This window comes from Olea europaea, chromosome 10 (assembly GCF_002742605.1).
Source record: "Olea europaea var. sylvestris chromosome 10, O_europaea_v1, whole genome shotgun sequence".
Lineage (NCBI taxonomy): Eukaryota > Viridiplantae > Streptophyta > Magnoliopsida > Lamiales > Oleaceae > Olea > Olea europaea.
The window spans coordinates 43,738,179-43,758,577 of record NC_036246.1 but is presented as its reverse complement, the minus strand read 5'-3'; the positions used below and the strand labels follow the sequence as shown (position 1 = coordinate 43,758,577).

Genomic DNA, 20,399 nt, shown 5'->3' with positions numbered 1-20,399 from the left:
TTTCTCGTGTTTACTATTACCATCGTTTACATGCGAGAAAATCACCATTTTTTTTTGTCCTTTGACCAGTCTTATCATATGATTAAACGAAATATATATTTATAACAAAAATTGTTTAATTTTGAGTGACTTGTTCGGCGAAGTTGCGAAAAAAATAAAAAATAAAAAGGGATAAGGAAATCATGCCTTGCTCAAAAATGAATTTACCTAGCACGAGGCCCTACAACTGCTTACTGCTCAATTTCCCCAATGAGAGAAAGTTTCTTGCTTTTGGTGGTCTTACTAGCATTCATTTTAGGATTTGCTCGAAGAACTTCTCTAAAGAATGAATGTTGTGTACGTCCCTGCAATTTGAGAAAGGCAAGAGAGAATGGAGACTATAATATTGAACAAGGTTAAAATCATATCCATACTCGGTCATTTCTTGGTATCAAAAATTGAATAATTAGCTTTAAACAATTGGAGAACTGAACTTTCATATGTATAGTTCCTTCCACAAGACAGCAATTACTAATTTAGGGGGAAACATCACGAGAGCTCTACACAACTAATCGATCATTACATTGAAGAAGGTGAAGGTGTTGGAATAATTCCATATGTGAGCTTCACATTCGATTGCAAATTTTACGGGTTAGATGTATGGCTCATAATAATATTTGTGATTAGACCAAATTTATTAAGTGATCAATTGAGTCTTTTACACTTTATGGATTGTAATTAATATGATGTGATAATTTTAAGTATGTAAGCTGGAAATAAAACCCTAATTAGAATTCTAGTCGTAATAGGACGGCTCAAATTATTTCCTATATATAAAAGCTATGTCCCCTCTCCTCTCTATATGTTTTATTGACTTGCCCAATTGATAGCTAATACTTTGTGAGGAGTAAGGAAGGGAAGATCTTGGCTACTATTACGACTATTATTCATATCAACAATGACTTTTGCAGGTATGAATTCGTTTTATTAATTTAATTTTGGTGATTCTTGATTTTTAGCATGATTAAATTAAAATTCAACAATTGGTATCAGAGCCACTATGCTAAGATCAGCATCCATCATTAAAAAAATATTCTTCCTCTGACTAAATAATTCTAAGGTTTCTGCTACCCATCAATTCAGGTATTTGGAATTGTTATGTATTTAAGTTTTGAAATAAAGTAGTAATAATAATAATAATAATAATATTGCCTTGGTGTTTTCACGTTTCTGAGCATATAATTTGTTCTGTGTATATATATATATATTCATCATAAAAACATATGATAAGAAATCCAAAAAAAAAAAAACAAAAAAAAAAACAAAGGATACACAATCTGCACACACCTATAACCTGTTGACTCTCCTACCTATGGTTGAATTCAACATCATCAAGTGGCCGATTTAAAGTTGGAAGCTTCTAGGTTGAGACAATTCATGATCTGGTTTTTGTGTGTTGTATAATATGCTTGGTTGTTAATTATTCCATGTTTACATATTCTTCTTGTTGTGATATTGTGAATCGATGTTGATAAAAAAAAAAAAAAAAAGGTTTTGCATAGTAGATCGGCGGCAGCATGTTGTTGCCACAGGCGCTGCATCGCCAGCAGGAGCGGCGCCAGATACCCCCAGCGCCGCAAAAAGAAAACAAAAAAAAAAAAAAATAGTTTCTGTGGAAAACCAGCTAAGGTAGACGGGGGATTCTGTCACAAAAAACTAATTTTCCCAGCCCCTGTTTGCAATTACAAATTGGAATTAAGTTTTGTAAATTATAAAAGGAGGGCCTGTCTTGTAATTTGTATAGTTGAAGGACCTGATTTTAATTGTGTTTAGTATTAAAATGTAATTTTCAATAAGGGGCTCTTAAATTTGAACTTATAAACTTTTGACCCTAAAATTTTATTTTTGACCAAATTAAAACTTTATTTGATAATTGACCCGATTAAAATATATTAAATAATAATAATAATAATAATAATAATAATAATAATAATAATAATAATAATAATAATAATTTGATTGACGACTTTTATATTTTTCATTAAATTGTATATGTATTTAAATATTGCCATTATTTATGCATTTAAATTTCATTTTTTGAAATTTTGCTGTCAATTTCGTCTCTCAATCACATATGAATCTTTATCTTTTATCGATTAATGATTATGATTTGTTACGTAATTATTGTTTTGTGATTGAATTTTTATGGAATTTGAGATGATCCTTATTTTTCCCACAAAGAGAAATATTTTGAAATAAAAATGGGTGGTAGCTGCCAAAGTGGCATACTCATTATTATTTTGTGCAATAATTTTGATTTATTACATATAATATATTGCCCAAATGTGTTATTATATGTGCTGTTTTGGAAAATGACATAAGGCAGTTAACGAGTCTACCTTGGTTTAGAAATTTCCTTCTGTCCAAAGGTATTGGTATTTCGAAAACCAATGTGGTTTTTGTTAACTAGTTATATGATGTATTTTAAGAGTATTTTATAGTATGTTGTATTGTCGACCTAAAGGTGACTTTATGATGATGCATCTAGGCTCTTACCGTAATGAAATTCATATGTTTCGATTTAAATTACGGATTATCTAATTAATAGCTCATATCAATTAGTTGAATATTTTATCATTCATTTCATTGCATGCATTATGTTTGGATGATATTAAGTGTAATATTTTATATTTCCACAGTTTATAATGCCTCGTCTCTTTCAAATAATTGTCAACTATTGAAAACTTGACTGGGAATAACTATGTGAAATGGAAACGAGATGCAGAAATAGCACTTGATCTTTGAAACTTAGATTTTGCAATGGAGAAAAAGCATGAGAAAGTACCGTTGAATATGTAGCCGAGCATGAAAAGTAGGAGAGGGTTAACAAACTCTGTTTGAAAATCATTAAACGATCAATATCTGATTCCATTCTAGGTGTCATCCCCGATAATGAAAATGCCAAAAGTTTTATGGATATCATAGAAGAAAAATTTATTGAGTTTGATAAAGTCGAAACTGAGGATCTGATGAATAAATTGATGAGCATGAAATATGATGGCACAAGTGGTGTTAGGGAGCATGTCGTGAAAATGATAAATATATCATCTAAGCTAAAGACTCTTAACATTCCCATTGCGAAACCTTTCCTGGTCTATCATGTTTTGAATAGCCTTCGTAGCAAGTTTAATCAGCTTAAGGTTGCTTACAATGCTCAGCGGGATAAATGAAATTTAAATGACCTCATAGCAGTGTGTGCCAAAGAAGAGTATAGGATGCGCCGTGAAACTCTTGAAACTGTGCAATTAGTTTTTCAGCCATCTCAGAAGGCCTTCTCATAACCATAAACCTAAGTTTCGTAAGGGTAATAAGTCCCACCAAAGTCAGCAGAATAAAAATTTTAGTGGTCCCAAAGGAGTTATAAAGAAAAATGATCAATGCAAGTTCTGTAAAAAGAAACCCGCAGAAAGACTGTTTTAAGTTTAAGACTTGGTTGGAAAAAAAGAAGAGTTCTTCAGGTATTCCCTTGGCCTTAGTTTGTTTTGAGTCTTGTTTAGTAGATGTGCCTTTGAATTCTTGGTGGTTAGACTCAGAAGCAAGTATTTATATTGCGAATTCCTTGCAGGGGTTCACAAGAAAATGGAGGCCAAGTGAGAATGAAGTAAGATTGAGAGTTGCAAATGGAGTTCAAGTGAATGTTGAATTCATAGGAGTAGTGAAGTTGACTTTATAGTCTGGTTTTTATCTTGTTTTGGAAAATTCAGTTTATGTACTGCAAATGAGCCGGAATTTAATTTTTATACCGAAACTTGATGCTTGTGGTTTTACATTTAATTTTGGTAATTGAATGGTTGAGTTATTTAATGATTCTCGTCTGATTAGGAATGACATTTTATGTGATGGTTTATATAAATTATCTTTGGCTCCTTTTGGAAATGTCTCGTGTGTTACAAATGTATCAAAGAAAAGGACTTTAATTTGTGAATCATCATCTATGTTGTGGCATAAGCGTTTGGGGTCATATTTCTAAGGATAGAATGAAAAGATTAGTAAAAGATGAGATACTTTCCTCTTTGGACTTCTCTGATTTTGAAACATGTGTGGATTGTATAAGAGGAAAGCTAACTAAATCTACAAGGAAGGGTTCAACTAGGAGTAATGAAATTTTAGACTTGATACACACTGATATTAGTGGACCTTTGCCTTCCACTATATATTGGAACAAATATTTTATAACCTTTATTGATGATTTCTCACGATATGGATATGATTACTTGATTAACGATAAATCACATGCACTTGAGAAATTCAAAGTTTTCAAATTGGAAATAGAAAAATAATGTGAAAAAAGTATTAAAGTTGTGAGATCTGATCGTGGTGGTGAGTACTATGGAAAATATGAAGAGTCTGGTCAAAATATTGGTGATTTTGCAAAGTTTTACAAGAGTGTGGAATAGTGCCCCAATACACCATGTCAGGGACACTTGAGCAAAATGGTGTTTTTGAAAGACGTAATCGAACCCTAAAAGATATGGTTAGAAGTATGATGAGTAGAACAATGTCTGAATATTTGTGGGTTGAAACTTTGAAAACAGCTGTGTATATTTTGAATAGAGTTTCAAGTAAAGTCGTTGCAAAAACACCTTTTGAATTATGGACAAGACGTAAGCCAAGTTTGGCTTACTTTAAAGTTTGGGGATGTCTGTAGAACCCCAAATAATTCTAGACACCTTAGTGGCACTAAGTCATGAATATTGAATAACTAAAGTATACTTTAAATTTTTAGTCTCATTTGAGACCCATTTTCGACATAGGAAACGTTCGATTTGAAAAATGATATCTAAATAAAAGTTGTAGCTCTTTAAATTAGCTTTCCAACGCATTTTGAATTACCTCAATCGGATATCGGGAGAAGAAGTTATGATAAAAACACTAAAAGCTGTGCAGTGTTAACCGGACTACAACCGGTCGACCGAAACTGCCTGAAATGAAAATTCTCGTTTTTCTCTAGAATTTAAATATTTATTTTCATCAATTATTTTCTCAAAGGGCCACCCACGTTTTTGGCAATAAAAACTCCATTAAATTGAAGCATTTAACCTCAAACTTAAATGACACCCATGTTTTCTTTCTTAAATGAAATTTGACCCTTCATTTGCTTTAAGTTATGGAATATTTACCTATAAATAGATATCTCATTTCACTCATTTTTTTCTCACACCAAAAGCAAGAGTTTTTACATACTAAAAAAAGAATTTCGAAGAGAGAAAAAGAGAGGGAGGAAAACTATTTTTCCTACAAGTTTAAGAAGTGTTTTCAAGCATCAATTCTCAACGGTTTTCAAACATCCAAGGAATGCATTTCTTTCAACGTCCAAGTTTCATCGAAGTTTTCAATCCAAGTTTTCAAAGTTTCAAAAACATCAATCAAGGTAGGTAGATGTGCAATGTGTTTAATCGTGTTAAGTTATAAATTTCGATTCATGTTAATGTTTGTATGTCAAATGGTACTCCGGTACGACATATCCCTCTATGTTAATGGTTGTATGTCAAATGGTACTCCGGTACGGCATACCCCTCTATGTTGAAGAAATGTTCGTATATCAAATGGTGCCCTCGGGTATGGCATATCCCTTCATGTCAAATGGTGCCTCCGGGTAAGGCATGTATGAAAAGTTATAAAGTTAATGTTTTGAAATGTATAGCTTGATCACGAATGCACCTATGACACCTATTGAGTTTTTCAATTCGCGGGTTTAATCCCATCTCTACAAATTGAAAGAATTCTACATCGAGCATGGATGGAGGAGAAGATGGAGAGTGATGCAACGAGCCCATGAAAATTCGGTGAATAAGTGATTTGGATTTATTTTTATGAAATATTTTCCAATATTATTTTTTTAAAGTTTTGAATAACGCAGAATGCGAGAACAAGTTATATTTCCTTCAAATAAATTACATTTTATTGTTTGAAAAATGATTCAGTGTTTTTGTTTAAAATATTTGAAGTATTGTTATTTAAATTATTATCCGAAGATGTAAGCTTCCGCTAAAACGTGTACACTTGTTACTAAACCACCGGTTAAACTAAGTAAAGTAAGTAGCGTTCCGGTCCACTAGGGGTCGGGGCATTACAGCGTGGTATCAGAGCAAGGTTTAGCCGGTTCTGAGACCAAGTATGTTTTTTTTTTTTTTAATAAAAGGAAAATGAAAAGTTTAAGGTATTCCATGGCATCGTGCATCCATCCATCAATCTCATCCTATGGCCCAAGTATGTTCATGTTTAAAGTTAATGATTATGTTTATGTTATGATACTTTGATATGATTTAGAGATGTGTTATTTAAAGATATGTAATGGACTTAGGCAAAAGCTAAGGGCTTAAAGGGAATTGCATGATATGAAAATTTAAATATTTGCATGTTTTCTTTAAGCAAAGAAAAAGTATGATGTATGTGAAAATGCAACAGATATGGCTCGTAGAACGGTTAGGGCATATAGAGAAGCATTGAACCATAGAATTGCTATTCATTCCTATGAAAACTATGTAACTGATTCGACCCGACCGCTTAGCGAACATGTGTATGACATCTATGAGAGATGCATGACGGCGGTTAATGCTGGTATGGAGATCACGCATATTGAGGCCATAAATAACATCATACACTCCCTCCCACCTCAATGGAGAAATATGAGAGTCACGATTAGAGATGAAATGTTAGAAGGTGACCCAAACCTGTTCGAGTTTGAGAGGTATTGTCATGCCCTGATTGATTTGTGGGATGATATAATCCATGAGGAGCCTGAGGAGGAACCCTTGGCTGAGGAAGAAGATCCCGAAGAAGAACCTGAGGATGATTTAGAGAATGATCCTGAGCCTGAGCCACAGGTTGAGATGGACATAGAGTCCGGACCTGAGGCGGAAGACTCATCAGAAGATGAAGCTCCACCAAAGAAGATCCGTAGAACTTATAAGGATTAGATTTAAATCCTTGAAATGGCCCGCGCAAATCAAAACTTGATAAGAGACCTCCTCCGAGCGGTTCAAGACCTAGGCAGGCAAAACCCGAACTAACCTCAACCCCTACCACTAGCTCCTAATGTTCCAAACCATGTTTCAATGGTCGAGCAATTTCGAAGGCACAAGCCCCCTACCTCAACGGAGCAGCTGATCCACTTGCAATCCAGGAGTGGCTTCGCAAGTTGGAGCGTATATTTCGATTAATAGGGTGTACGGACGCTCAGAAAGTCCAGTGTGCTAAGTTCATGTTCTCCGGTGATGCAAGTTACTGGTGGGACTCAATGTCAAGGACAAGGACCCCTGAGCAACAAGCAGAATTGACTTGGGAGCAATTCAAAGGGGAAGTAATGGACAAGTACTTTTCCCAGTCCTTGAGGGATCACAAAGAAAGTGAATTCCTCCAACTCAAGCAAAAGATTATGTCCCTGACTGAGTATGAGAGAAAGTTTGATCAACTTTCAAAGTATGCTCCACATCTGGTGGATACGAAAGATAAGAAGGTACATTAGAAGTTAGTATTCCTTCGGGCAACCCGTTGAATACTGATAGAATAACCAAGTCAGTAAGTATCGAAGTTGAGGGAAAACCAATGGAAGCAAACCTATACATGATAGAAATGAAGGATTTTGATGTAATACTAGGCATGGATTGGTTAGGTTGTAATTACGCCACCATCCGATGTAAGGAAATGGAAGTATCATTTTAGAAACCAGGAGAGGAACCATTTTCGTTCCTTGGAATGAAAACGAAACCCCTTATTTGACTAGTATCGGCTTTACACGCTGAGAAGATGTTGAGAAAAGAAACATGTCAAGGATATCTAGTAAGTATCTCAGGAGGGAAACAAGAGACGATAAGGGTTGAAGATGTACCAGTAGTACAGGAATTCGTAGATGTGTTTCCAGAAGATCTATCTGGTATTCCACCCGATAGACAAGTGGAATTCACCATAGACCTAATTCCCGGGGCGGCACCAGTATCTAAGGCCCCATACCGAATGTGCCCAAAGGAACTACAAGAATTAAAGAAGCAGTTGCAAGAACTCCTAGATATGGGCTTCATACGACCGAGCGTATCTCCATGGGGTGCGCTGGTGTTGTTTGAAAAGAAGAAAGATGGAAGCATGAGGATGTGCATCGATTATAGGGAGATAAATTGATTGGACAACTTTTAGAACTCGATATGGACACTACGAGTTTACGATGATGCCGTTTGGGCTAACCAATGCACCTGCAGTGTTCATGGACCTGATGAATCAAGTGTTTCATCAATACTTGGATAAGTTTGTCATAATCTTCATCGATGACATTCTGATATATTCCAAGAGTAAGGAGCAACATGAAGAGCATTTGAGAATAGCCTTAGAGGTATTACGCAAGGAGAAGCTGTATGCCAAATTTAAGAAGTGCGAGTTTTGGCTTGAACGAGTTGGATTTCTTGGATATGTAGTTACTGCCCAAGGGATTGAAGTAGATCCAGCAAAAGTAGAAGCAGTAACCAACTGGAAAGCACCAACAAATGCTGGCGAAGTACGGAGTTTTCTAGGATTGGCTGGATATTATAGGAGATTCATAGAAGGATTCTCCAAAATAACTGGACCAATGACGCAGCTTACAAGGAAGGGAGTAAAATTCCAATGGACGGAAAAAGCCAACAAAGTTTCCAAGAACTTAAGCAGAAGTTGATATCAGCACCTGTATTAACAATACCTGAAGGTACGGAAGGGTTTGTTATATACAGTGATGCATCCAAGCAAGGATTGGAATGTGTACAGATGCAGAATAGAAAAGTGATAACCTATACTTCAAGACAATTGAAGAAACGTGAGCAGAACTACCCGACGCATGATTTAGAACTTGCAGCGGTAGTACACGCTTCGAAGATATGGCGACACTACTTGTATAGACGAAAGTGTGATATCTACACAGATCACAAAAGTTTCAAATATTTCTTTACACAGAAAGAATTGAATATGCGACAAAGACGATGGTTGGAATTGGTGAACGATTACGACTGTACTATTCACTACCATCCGGGTAAGGCTAATATTGTGACCGACGCTCTAAGTAGAAAATCAATGGGACAATTGACGTCACTACCCACCTCTCAAGTGGAGTTAGTTAAGGACTTGGAAAAGTTGCAGATCGAAGTGGTTACCACACCAGGACAAGTCACTGCTCGTCTAGCAGCTTTAATAATTCGACCTACTCTTAGAGATCGAATTATAGAAGTACAAAATAAAGACTCATTTTTGCAGAAGATTAAGAATGAAGTTGGTACCGATAAGAAAAAGGACTTTGGAGTAGCTGAGGATCAGGCACTGATATTTAGAGGAAGAATTTGCGTGCCTAAGGATGAAACCTTGAGAAACGAAATATTGAAAAAAGTTCATTCCACCCCGTACACCGCACATCCCGGTGGTACGAAAATGTATTGAGATCTTTGAGATACATTTTGGTGAAGAAATATGAAAAGAAGTATAGGGTTGTACGTGCAGAAGTGCATGGTATGTCAACAGGTTAAGGCAGAACACTAAAAACCAGTTGGATTGTTAAATCCACTAGATATACCTGAATGGAAATGGAAAAATATCACGATGGACTTTGTGGTTGGATTCCCGAAGTCAGCAAGAGGAAATAATGCTATATGGGTAGTAGTGAATCGACTAACGAAGTCAGCTCATTTTCTTCCAGTGAAAATGACATTCAGTTTAGACCAATTAGCACAGTTGTACATTAAGGAGGTTGTGAGATTACACGGCGTACCTGTGTCCATTATGTTTGATAGAGACCCAAGGTTTACGTCCAAATTTTGGAAAAGCCTACAAGGAGCCATGGAAACGAAGCTGAACTTTAGTACAGCATATCTCCCTTAGTCCGATGGTCAGTCTGAAAGGACCATCCAAATTTTGGAAGACATGCTGAGAACATGTGTTTTGGATTTAGGAGGTAATTGGGAGTCATACTTAGGAGTCATACTTACCTCTAGTAGAGTTCGCTTATAATAACAGTTTCCAAACAACTATTGGAATGGCACCATACGAAGCTCTCTATGGTAGAAGATGTAGATCCCCTGTTCGTTGGGATGAAGTCGGAGAGAAGAGAGTTTTAGGACCAGAAATAGTTGAAAGGACGGTCGAGATAATCGATAAGATCCATGCAAGAATAAAGGCAGCACAGGATCGACAAAAGAGCTATGCAGATACAAGAAGGAAGGATTTAGAATTTCAAGTTAGGGATAAAGTGTTTCTGAAAGTAGCACCGATGAAATGTGTACTTAGATTTGGAAAGGAAGGCAAGCTACGACCCCGATATATCGGACCTTTCGAGATACTTGATAGAGTCGAAAATGTGGCTTACAACTAGTTTTGCCACCTGAATTATCGACAGTGCACAATGTGTTCCATATATCGATAATAAAAAAGTATGTACATGATCTTAATCATGTAGTGAGTTATCAAACCTTGGAGGTACAGAAAGATTTGTCGTACGAGGAACTACCAATCAAGATATTGGATCGAAAAGTGCATAAACTAAGGAATAAAGAGATTCAGCTGGTTAAAATACAATGAAATCATCATGGCATAGAAGAAGCCACTTGGGAAAAAGAAGAAGAAGCCAAAGACAAGTATCCAACACTATTCGCCCAATCAGAAGGTACATTTCGAGGACGAAATTTTAATTAAAGTGTGGGGGATGTAGAACCCCAAATAATTCTAGACACCTTAGTGGCACTAAGACATGAATATTGGATGACTAAAGTATACTTCAGATTTTTAGTCTCATTTGAGACCCATTTTTGACATAGGAACACTCAATTTAGAAAATGATATCTAAATAAAAGTTGTAGTTCTTTGAGTTAGCTTTCCAACACATTTTGAATTACCTCAATCGGATATCGGGAAAAGAAGTTATGATAAAAACACTAGAAGTTGTGCAGTGTCAATCGGACTACAACCGGTCGACCGAAACTGCTTGAAATGAAAATTCTCGTTTTTCTCTAGAATTTAAATATTTATTTTCATCAATTATTTTCTCAAAGGGCCACCCACGTTTTTTGCAATAAAAACCCCATTAAATTGAAGCATTTAACCTCAAACTTAAATGACACCCATGTTTTCTCTCTTAAATGAAATTTAACCCTTCATTTGCTTTAAGTTATGGAATATTTACCTATAAATAGAGATCTCATTTCACTCATTTTTTTCTCACACCAAAAACAAGAGCTTTTACATACTAAAGAAAGAGTTTCGAAGAGAGAAAAAGAGAGAGAGAAAAACTATTTTTCCTAAAAGTTTAAGAAGTGTTTTCAAGCATTAATTCTCAACGGTTTTCAAACATCCAAGGAGTGCATTTCTTTCAACGTCCAAGTTTCATCGAAGTTTTCAAAGTTTCAAAAGCATCAATCAAGGTAGGTAGAGGTGCAATGTGTTTATCGTGTTAAGTTATAAGTTTCGATTCATGTTAATGTTTGTATGTCAAATGGTACTCCAGTACGGCATACCCCTCTATGTTGAAGAAATGTTCGTACGTCAAATGATGCCCTCGGGTACGGCATATCCCTTCATGTCAAATGGTACCTCCGGGTACGACATGTATGAAAAATTATAAAGTTAATGTTTTAAAATGTATAGTTTGATCACGAATGCACCTATGACACCTATTGAGTTTTTCAATTCACGGGTTTAATCCCATCTCTACAGATTGAAGGAATTCTACCTCGGACATGGATGGAGGAGAAGATGGAGAGTGATACAACGAGCCCATGGAAATCCAGTGAATAAGTGATTTGGATTTATTTTTATGAAATGTTTTCCAATGTTATTTCTTTAAAGTTTTGAATAATGCAGAATGCGAGAACAAGTTATATTTCCTTCAAATAAATTACATTTTGTTGTTTGAAAAATGATTCAGTGTTTTTGTTTAAAGTATTTGAAGTATTGTTATTTAAATTATTATCCGAAGATGTAAGCTTCCACTAAAACGTATACACTTGTTACTAAACCACCGGTTAAGCTAAGTAAAGTAAGTAGCGTTCCGGTCCACTAGGGGTCGGGTCGTTACAATGTCTAGCTGATGTTAGAATTTATAATCCATCTGAAAAGAAATTAGACCCTAAATCAACTCCTGACTATTTTATTGGGTATCTAGATAGATCAAAGGGATATATATTTTACTGTCCAGATCGCGGCACTAGAATTGTGGAGTCCATTATTGCTAAGTTTCTGGAGAATGATTTTGGAGATGGTAGGAGTTCCACGTTAAGAGAAATTCTTGTTGAACCTAATCAAGTTGTTGTTCCAGTTTCTGTTATACAGGAAAGAGTTGGTTCTCAACCAATCGAAGTTGTTAATGAAGAACTGAGGAACCTCCAACTCCTCAAACAATGATTGAATCGATTTTTGAGCCACAAATTAGGAGATCACAAAGGGAAAGAAGATCTGCATTGCCCAATGATTATATTACATATTTATTGGAGAGTGATTTTAATATTGGACATATTGTTGATCCTGTAACTTATAACCAAGTATCAACAAGTCCAGAGACAGATAAATAGATAACTGCCGTGGAAGATGTACTGAATTCCATGGAAAGGAATAAAGTTTGGGATCTTGTTGAACTTCCTCCAGATGCTAAGGCTGTAGATAACAAGTAGATTTTCAAAAGAAAATTAGATTCAAAAGAAAATGTTGAACGAAAGAAAGCAAGATTGGTTGCAAAAGGTTTCACTCAACGAGAGGGCATTGATTATGGTGAAACCTTCTCCCCTGTTTCATCAAAAGATTCTTTTCGAATTATCATGACTCTTGTGGTACACTACAATTTGGAGTTTCATCAAATGGATGTTAAGATAGCATTTTTGAATGGAGATCTTTTTGAAATGGTTTATATGAAACAATTTGAAGGTTTTGTTGTGAAAGGAAAAGAAAACTTACTGTGTAAGTTCAACAAATTATTATATGGTCTCAAGCAAGCATCTCGACAGTGGTATTTGAAATTTGATGAGATTGTGACCTCTCTTGATTTTGTCGAAAATACTATTGATCGATGCATTTATCTTAAAACTAATGGGAGGAATTTTATTTTCCTTGTACTGTATGTTGATGACATTCTGCTTGCTAACAGTAACTTAGGGTTGCTTCATGAGATAAAGAAAATGTTATCTGCTAATTTTGAGATGAAAGATCTTGGATAAGCTTCCTATGTACTTAGTATTGAAATACATCATGATAGAAATCGTGGCTTATTGAAACTCTCTCAGAAAGCTTATATACGACGTGTTCTAGAAATGTTTACTATACACTGTGCACCTGGAGATGTACCTATCATAAAAGGAGATAAATTTAACAAAACTCAATATCCAAGGAATGAGCTGGAAAGGGAGTCTATGAAGATGATCCCATATGCTAGTGATGTGGAGAGCTTAATGTATGCTCAAGTTTGCACTAGACCAGATATAACCTATGCAGTAAGTGTCCTTAGCAGATTTCAGTCTAATTCAAGACAAGAGCATTGGAAAGCAGCTAAGAAAGTTATGAGATATTTGAAGAAAACTGAAAGTTATATGCTTACATTTCAGCGTACAAATCATCTTAAGGTGGTAGAATATTCAGATTCTAATTTTGCTAGATGTCAAGATGATTTGAAATCAACCTCAGGTTATATTTTTACATTGGTTGTGATGCTATTTCTTGGAAAAGTACTAAACAAACTCTAGTGGCATCTTCTTTTATTTAAGTTGAATTTGTGGCATGTTATGGGGCTACAGTTCAAGCCGTTTGGTTAAGAAATTTTATTTCTGGCTTGAAAGTTGTTGATTCCATCTCAAGACTGATCACCATCTACTGTGATAACAGTGCAGCAGTATTCTTTTCAAAGAATAATAAAAGTTCTGGTGGGTCAAAGCATATTGAGATCAAATATTTGGTGGTTAGAGATAGAGTCAAGGATGGGCAGACGAAAATAGAGCATATCAATACAGAGGTAATGATTGCAGACCCTTTGACTAAGGGACTCGCTTCAAAAGTTTTTAAAACACATGTTGTTAATATGAGCATTGTGGAAAATTTTGATATTTTTTCCCCTTTCCATGAACTATTTTGAGCATGCATTTGACTTATGTCTTTTTATAATATTACTGTGATCTCGAGATATGACATATAAAGACATAAGATAAGTCTTTTTTTGAAGACATGTGGCTTCATTTTGATCAAAAGCATTATGAGGATCGATATGAATTAGCACAATTTTTTTTTATCACATTTGGAGCTAAGTTCATACCACATACTACCACATTGGTTGGAGGATGGCGATCCATGTCGATAAGGATGTTGACATTTGTAGCTGTGGAATGATCTTACATCGCTTAATTGCTGTAACGACTTCCATGTTTGGTGTTAATGTTCTTGTTGGACCGGATCATGTTACTTAAGGTGTTATCATTGGAGCTTTGTGGCCACCTATTTATTCTAACCCGGGTGTTAAAACTTTTTTATAGCAATCAAATGTTTGTCCAAGTGGGAGAATATTGGAATAATTCCATATGTGGGCTTCACATTCGATTGCAAATTTTACGGGTTAGATGTATGGCTCATAATGATATTTGTGATTGGACCAAATTTATTAAGTGATCAATTGGGCATTTTACACCTTACGGGTTATAATTAATATGATGTGGTAATTTTAAGTATATGAGCCGAGAATAAGACCCTAATTAGAATTCTAGTCGTAAATGTGACGACTCAAATTATCTCCTATTTATAAAGGTTAGGTCCCCTTTCCTCCCTATATGTTTTATTGGCTTGCCCCATTGATAGCTAATACTTTGTGAGGAGTAAGGAAAGGAAGATCTTGGCTGCTATTACAACTATTATTCATATCAACAATGGCTTCCGCTGGTATGAATTCATTTTATTAATTTAATTTTGGTGATTCTTGATTTTTAGCATGATTAAATTAAAACTCAACGGAAGGATCAAGCAATTTTCATGTATTATAATCCTAATGACGCAAAATGAAGAACCAGAAGGGAGAAGACATAAGAAAGGAGGAGAAAGGGAAGAAGAGAGAGGAGAGAATTGGGAGAGAGGGAAATGCATTTTTATTCAGTAATCAAAGTCTAATTTAAGTAGGAAATAACAAATAAAATACTAAAAGTTATGTTGAAAAAAACTCCAAATACTATATGCACAAGGTTTTTATCCTATTTGATTTATGCCTTCACTAAACTAAATGATGTAAAAAGAATAAGTCTCACAGTGTATCTCTTACCAAGGTAGACTATTTTCCTATCAAGTTTTCCAAGAAAAGAAAAGCAGTATTTTCTTCGATAAAACAAAGTTTGAAGTATTTTGGTGTATTCGTTTAAGAATTTTCTTCAAAATGCTCAGGTCTTCACAATTGGGAAGAATTCTTAATAAGTTTAATTTATAAATTAATAGAAATGAGTGGTGAATAAGTGAATAGTCCTTGTTTTTAGTTTAAAATGAAGTTAAAACATTTACAAATGATAAATCAATTTACACAAACTCGGTATTTAAATTATATAATGCATGCTGTTTAATAAATATCAAATATCTTCGCGCATTTTAAGTGTTTATGAAGCTTTGCTTACCTCACATGCAACCCGAACAAATGTGTTTGAGACTTGGGAGGTCCATTGTCCATTCGCATTGGTACCGGATATCTCATTTTCTCCTATTATTAGGAACAGATTGAACTTGCAGAAGTTTGCATCTTCAATTTTGACTTCAAAAATTTCAACTTGAAATTGTTTATCATTATTAGCCCCTTCACATAGGATTATCCAACACTAAAACCTCGTTCTGTAGACTTAATATTTCCAGCATAGTGCATATTTTCCATTACAATAACTCTGAGGATGAAATCCATGAAAATCATTTTTTTCCGGCGAACGGCCACTGTGAACAGTAGCACGTTATTGTTCACACCGACTTCATATTTTCTTCTTCCCCTTTTACATTTCAAACCCAAAACATAATCCAGACCTTCAAGGCATGGAAACCACACACTTAAAAATCAATTAATTCAAGTCATTTAAAGACAAAATCAATGGAATGATAATGGACTAATTGTTGGACTCAATTGTGGAATTACTAGAATCAAAAGAAATTGAAAAATACAAAATTTGATTTTTTGGCCTGTGCGTAGCTTAATTTTGTGCTTACACGAGATGTGTTTTGGCAAAATCAGAATTAAATTTGCTTCTACTATGCGTACGCAAGGTTTATACTATGCGTACGCATAATGTTAAAAAAATAGCCGTTGACTGGTTTTTCAATTTGAAACTTGGGAGCCGTTTTAGATTAAAAGTTGCCACTTTTCATTTTGTTTTGGCACCATTTCGTGATGTATTAATTGAGGCCTATAAATAGGTGATGAATGATCAAAACAAATACATTACAAAGATTGAAAACATCTTACAATCCATACTTTGTTCCAAAAACAATCAAGTCCTGGTTTACATTCATATTCATTCTATCTTCGTTTTTTTCAAGTTTTGGAAGAATTTCACTTTGTGCTTTGGTGAAATTCTTTACAAGGCTTGTTACAATCCTTCAAACCATTTGCCGGAATACCCTTAAACATCTCATAAACACTGGAGAGAGGACAAATAACGTTTAAGGACAGCAATCCTGCGTTCAAACCTTCACATTTGTTGTTACAATTTTTTGGTTTTGTTCCTATTGTTGCCATACTTTTTGTGAATTTCATTTTTGTTTCTTCTTCATCCCTCCTATATTTACAACACATCGAAACCAAAACATGAAACCCATTTCAAATACATGTTTCGGAACTTTAAACACATATCGTATATATGAGTTTAATATCACTAATGCCCATAAACCAAGAACAATAGCCAAAATTTCCCGAGTAAAGTCAAAGAATCTTACCTCAAGTTGGGGTTCTTAAATGGAATCACCTTCCTTCCTCCCTCAATCAAAGAAAATGTGAATAAAATCAAGCATATGTTTCGGTCATGGTTATATGTCAAATTGCTTTTTATTCGCAAAATTATTAATTTAACACTCTTCAAAAATGCTTTAATATGGTTGCCTCAGTGCACGGAGGTAGTTGTATTAGCAAACAATTCAAATTATAGAGCTGGATTTATTGGGAGGTTATCTCCCTCCCATCGAGCCCCTATCGATTGCTTAGCCCAACCTTCGTCCACCCTATTTACCGAGACATATATCCTCAATAATTTCAAAGTATCAATTAATTTCAAACAACATATATCCTCAATAATTTCAAAGTATCAATTAATTTCAAACATATGCCCGTGTTCAGTATTCTAGAGGGATTTGCTACAATAACATGTCTGACAGAGGCCGTAACAAAAAAGGAGGAAAAAATATTTTTTTTTTTTACATCTACGGACCCACAGCATGTGACTGACTCTCACCTTTTCTGGCAAAAATTTTAAGTCACTCCAGCATTTTTCATTCTAGAAAATGAGGGACCATAATGAGTTCATCAAAGAGCAATAATGACTTCAGTCACCATTTCTCTCAATTTGCCGAAAGAAAAAACTAATCGTGGGACACTAAATTAAGAAAATCCTCCGACTTCAGGATGATCAAAAAATAATTTAGCCCCTATTTGATTCCCATTACTTGAAAATGAAAATGGGAGAAATATTATTTTTTTAGAAAAATGAGTGATTGAAAAAGAAAGAAAAATTGTCGATTTACGTGCAATATTATTTTATGGAAGATTGTGTGGTTGAAAATAGAAGAGAGAAAAATGGAATGTAATGTAATTTAATTTAATGGGAATCGAACAAGGGCTTAATTAACTCCATCACAATTGATGTTGTGTGTAAGATGGGACTGCTCATTGCATACAATTATTGAAGAGGTAAATCCTCTCACAAAATTGAAGTACGAGGATTTAAGAATTACATTTCAGGTATAACTATATTCTTTCAGGCCAAGAAAGTGCAATTTTTTTTGGCTATACATGCATGTGTACAGATGATTTTCCTATAGGAAAAAAAGGTATTACAATACAGTAAAATTTTCATCGACTCTTTTTGATGCTTATCACTTTTTCTTTGCACCGGAGTCCTTTACAGATTTCTTTATGCAATCTACAATGCCTTCACAGTCTGCCTCAGGAACTATACAACCCGAATCATCATCCCGTGCATCCTCTGGATACGAGTGAGGGGAGCGGATGCTACCGTGAGTCTGACAGGCTTTCATTGTCTTACAATGCTCTGCTTCATCATCTCTAATGTTCATAAAGACATCGTACAAATTCTCTGGAATAGAAAACAGTCAAACAAGAAGATAACTTCTATTAGCATGCTTTCAATATGCAACCACGGAAAATAGAAATTTGACTGCAAAATTGTACCACGGCTGTACGACTCTTAGACACAAGTACTAGTTGAAAGTCGTACAAATTCTATAGAAAGAAAGTACTGAGGAACACTTGCCAAATTTCTGATCACGTAGAATAATTCTCAGAGGCAGGCTGCTGCCTAAGTTCAACTGTGCACTCAAAAGAACGAAGAAAGAAAAAAGTGACAAAATCCAAATAAAATACATCACTCCCTTAATATTTTAGACAGTAGAATTTTATAGCAGGCATTAAAATGGAACATTTTTAAGCATTGTCTCAGTCCACAAGCATGTCCTATGGTATTACGGAATTTAAATTCAAATTTGCATATCTACACTCTTGAATTGTGAAGAAGTGGGGTTATAGCTTAGAAGCCAGAAAACTGTAACATTTCAATTGGACAAACTCACACTAGGTTTCCTTAAATGGCCCAAGATGCCTTAACATTGCAAAGCTTTAAATATTCAAGATATTATTCTCACCAATTTTTGGCCGTCGACTATTGGGAAGTCTTGCTGTTTGAAATTCATCTGAAATGGTGAAGCAACTAAAAATTGTTAGATTTTGATAGGCTGTAATGCACCGTAAAAGTGTACCCGGACAATAACACTAAAACTTACCAAATAAGTACAAATCACCTTCAGTGTAATATTTAACCGCAATTGTAGGTGCAGGCAATTTCTTCAACTCCTCTGCAGGTGGGACAAAGAACGACATATTACCACCATTAACAGCATGAAAATAAAGAGAAAGCTATTTCTTTCTTCCATTTGCTCTTTGTCAGAAGAAGAACGAGGAACGTTAAAGATGCAGGAAAACCATTCTCGAAATATCAGAAATTTTTTACTTTTACTTGTTCCTCCATCTTTAAACAATTCTTTGGGATCATCAGAGATACATGTAAGTCACAGCCATTGATAGAGTTGTAAGTTAATAGTGCTATCTCCTAGTTGTGATAGTATACATGCAGACATGCAGAATGCCACAAGCTAAGAGAAGATTCGAAAATATTTGGGACTACCTCCTTGAGTTTTGATAAACTTGTCATAAGTTTCAAATGCATGAGTCTCCACACATTCAGAGAAATGATCTGCAGAATGGAAGAAAGCTATTACGTCACAAATTACTTAATAGTACATAACCTTCTAGTGATTTTCTAAATGAAAAAGAGACTCTGGTTCATTTTTAGGAAAAGATATAACAAACTTAGAAGCTTGATGCAAAAGCAGAACAGGAGGAAATTCTTTTCTGCCGATTAACACTGACAACAAACAAGACAAAAAATAAAAAAATAAATCCATTCAAAAGAAATGAAGACAAGGTAGTCCACTTATACTTGGCATAAGGGGTGTACATGAGGGGGGGCGCCACAGTGGGGAGGTTGCCAGAAAAGATGTGATACTACATTTTAATTTAAAGTAACATTTCCATTTAAATAGTCCACTTGCAGACCAACATTTTGTTTGAGTCTGCACAATTATGACATGTTTGCCTTTTCAACTACAATGGATTGTTAGAAACAGAGCCAGAAATTGAAAAGAAATTCCTATATTGAAACATGGGTATAAAGGAAAGCAAGTGAGCTTTTAAAGCTTTAAATATATAGCTGTAATAGCACGAATTCATACTCACATGCCATTCTTGGGCTCAAAGCATACATAAAAGCAGTCATAAAATAGTAAAATATTGCAACATGTTGAGCAAGGAACCGATCGAACCACCAAGCATTTCCCCCCAACTCCTGCAATACCATCAAAATTGGGACATTTGATATCAATCAAATAAGAAAATATATCATTTTTGTGCAATTGATAGAAAAGGTCAGTACCACATTAGAATTTTCTGTACGCTTAAAGTGCAATAAGAAAGATGATTCCTTTTTGTGCTATATATTTCCAACTTCTTTCTTTCTGGACTGGAATAATTCAACGTAGAATGCATCCCTATTCTTCCTTCTTCTTCTTTATTTTATTTTAAATTTTTTGATGTTTCAATAAGAACCCCCCCCCCCCCCCCCCCCCCACAAAAATAA

General features: G+C 34.9%; 1 protein-coding gene across 3 annotated transcripts in view; it reads right to left on the bottom strand.

Moving 5' to 3' along the window:
• Nucleotides 1-17,808: 17,808 nt before the first annotated feature.
• Nucleotides 17,809-20,399, bottom strand: part of LOC111402416 (ubiquinol oxidase 4, chloroplastic/chromoplastic) — a 5,407-nt gene continuing 2,816 nt past the window's right edge. For 2 of the 3 annotated variants that reach the window (XM_023030708.1, XM_023030707.1), the window contains exons 5-9: nt 20,000-20,108; nt 19,389-19,457; nt 18,988-19,059; nt 18,850-18,897; nt 17,809-18,284 (exon numbers count right to left, since the gene is read on the bottom strand). In XM_023030708.1, the coding sequence (XP_022886476.1) occupies nt 18,064-18,284; nt 18,850-18,897; nt 18,988-19,059; nt 19,389-19,457; nt 20,000-20,108 (519 nt within the window). In that variant the 3' untranslated portion in view covers nt 17,809-18,063. Of the gene's footprint in view, nt 18,285-18,461; nt 18,517-18,849; nt 18,898-18,987; nt 19,060-19,388; nt 19,458-19,999; nt 20,109-20,399 lie in introns of all 3 variants that reach the window. The other variant, XM_023030709.1, reaches the window with a different exon arrangement.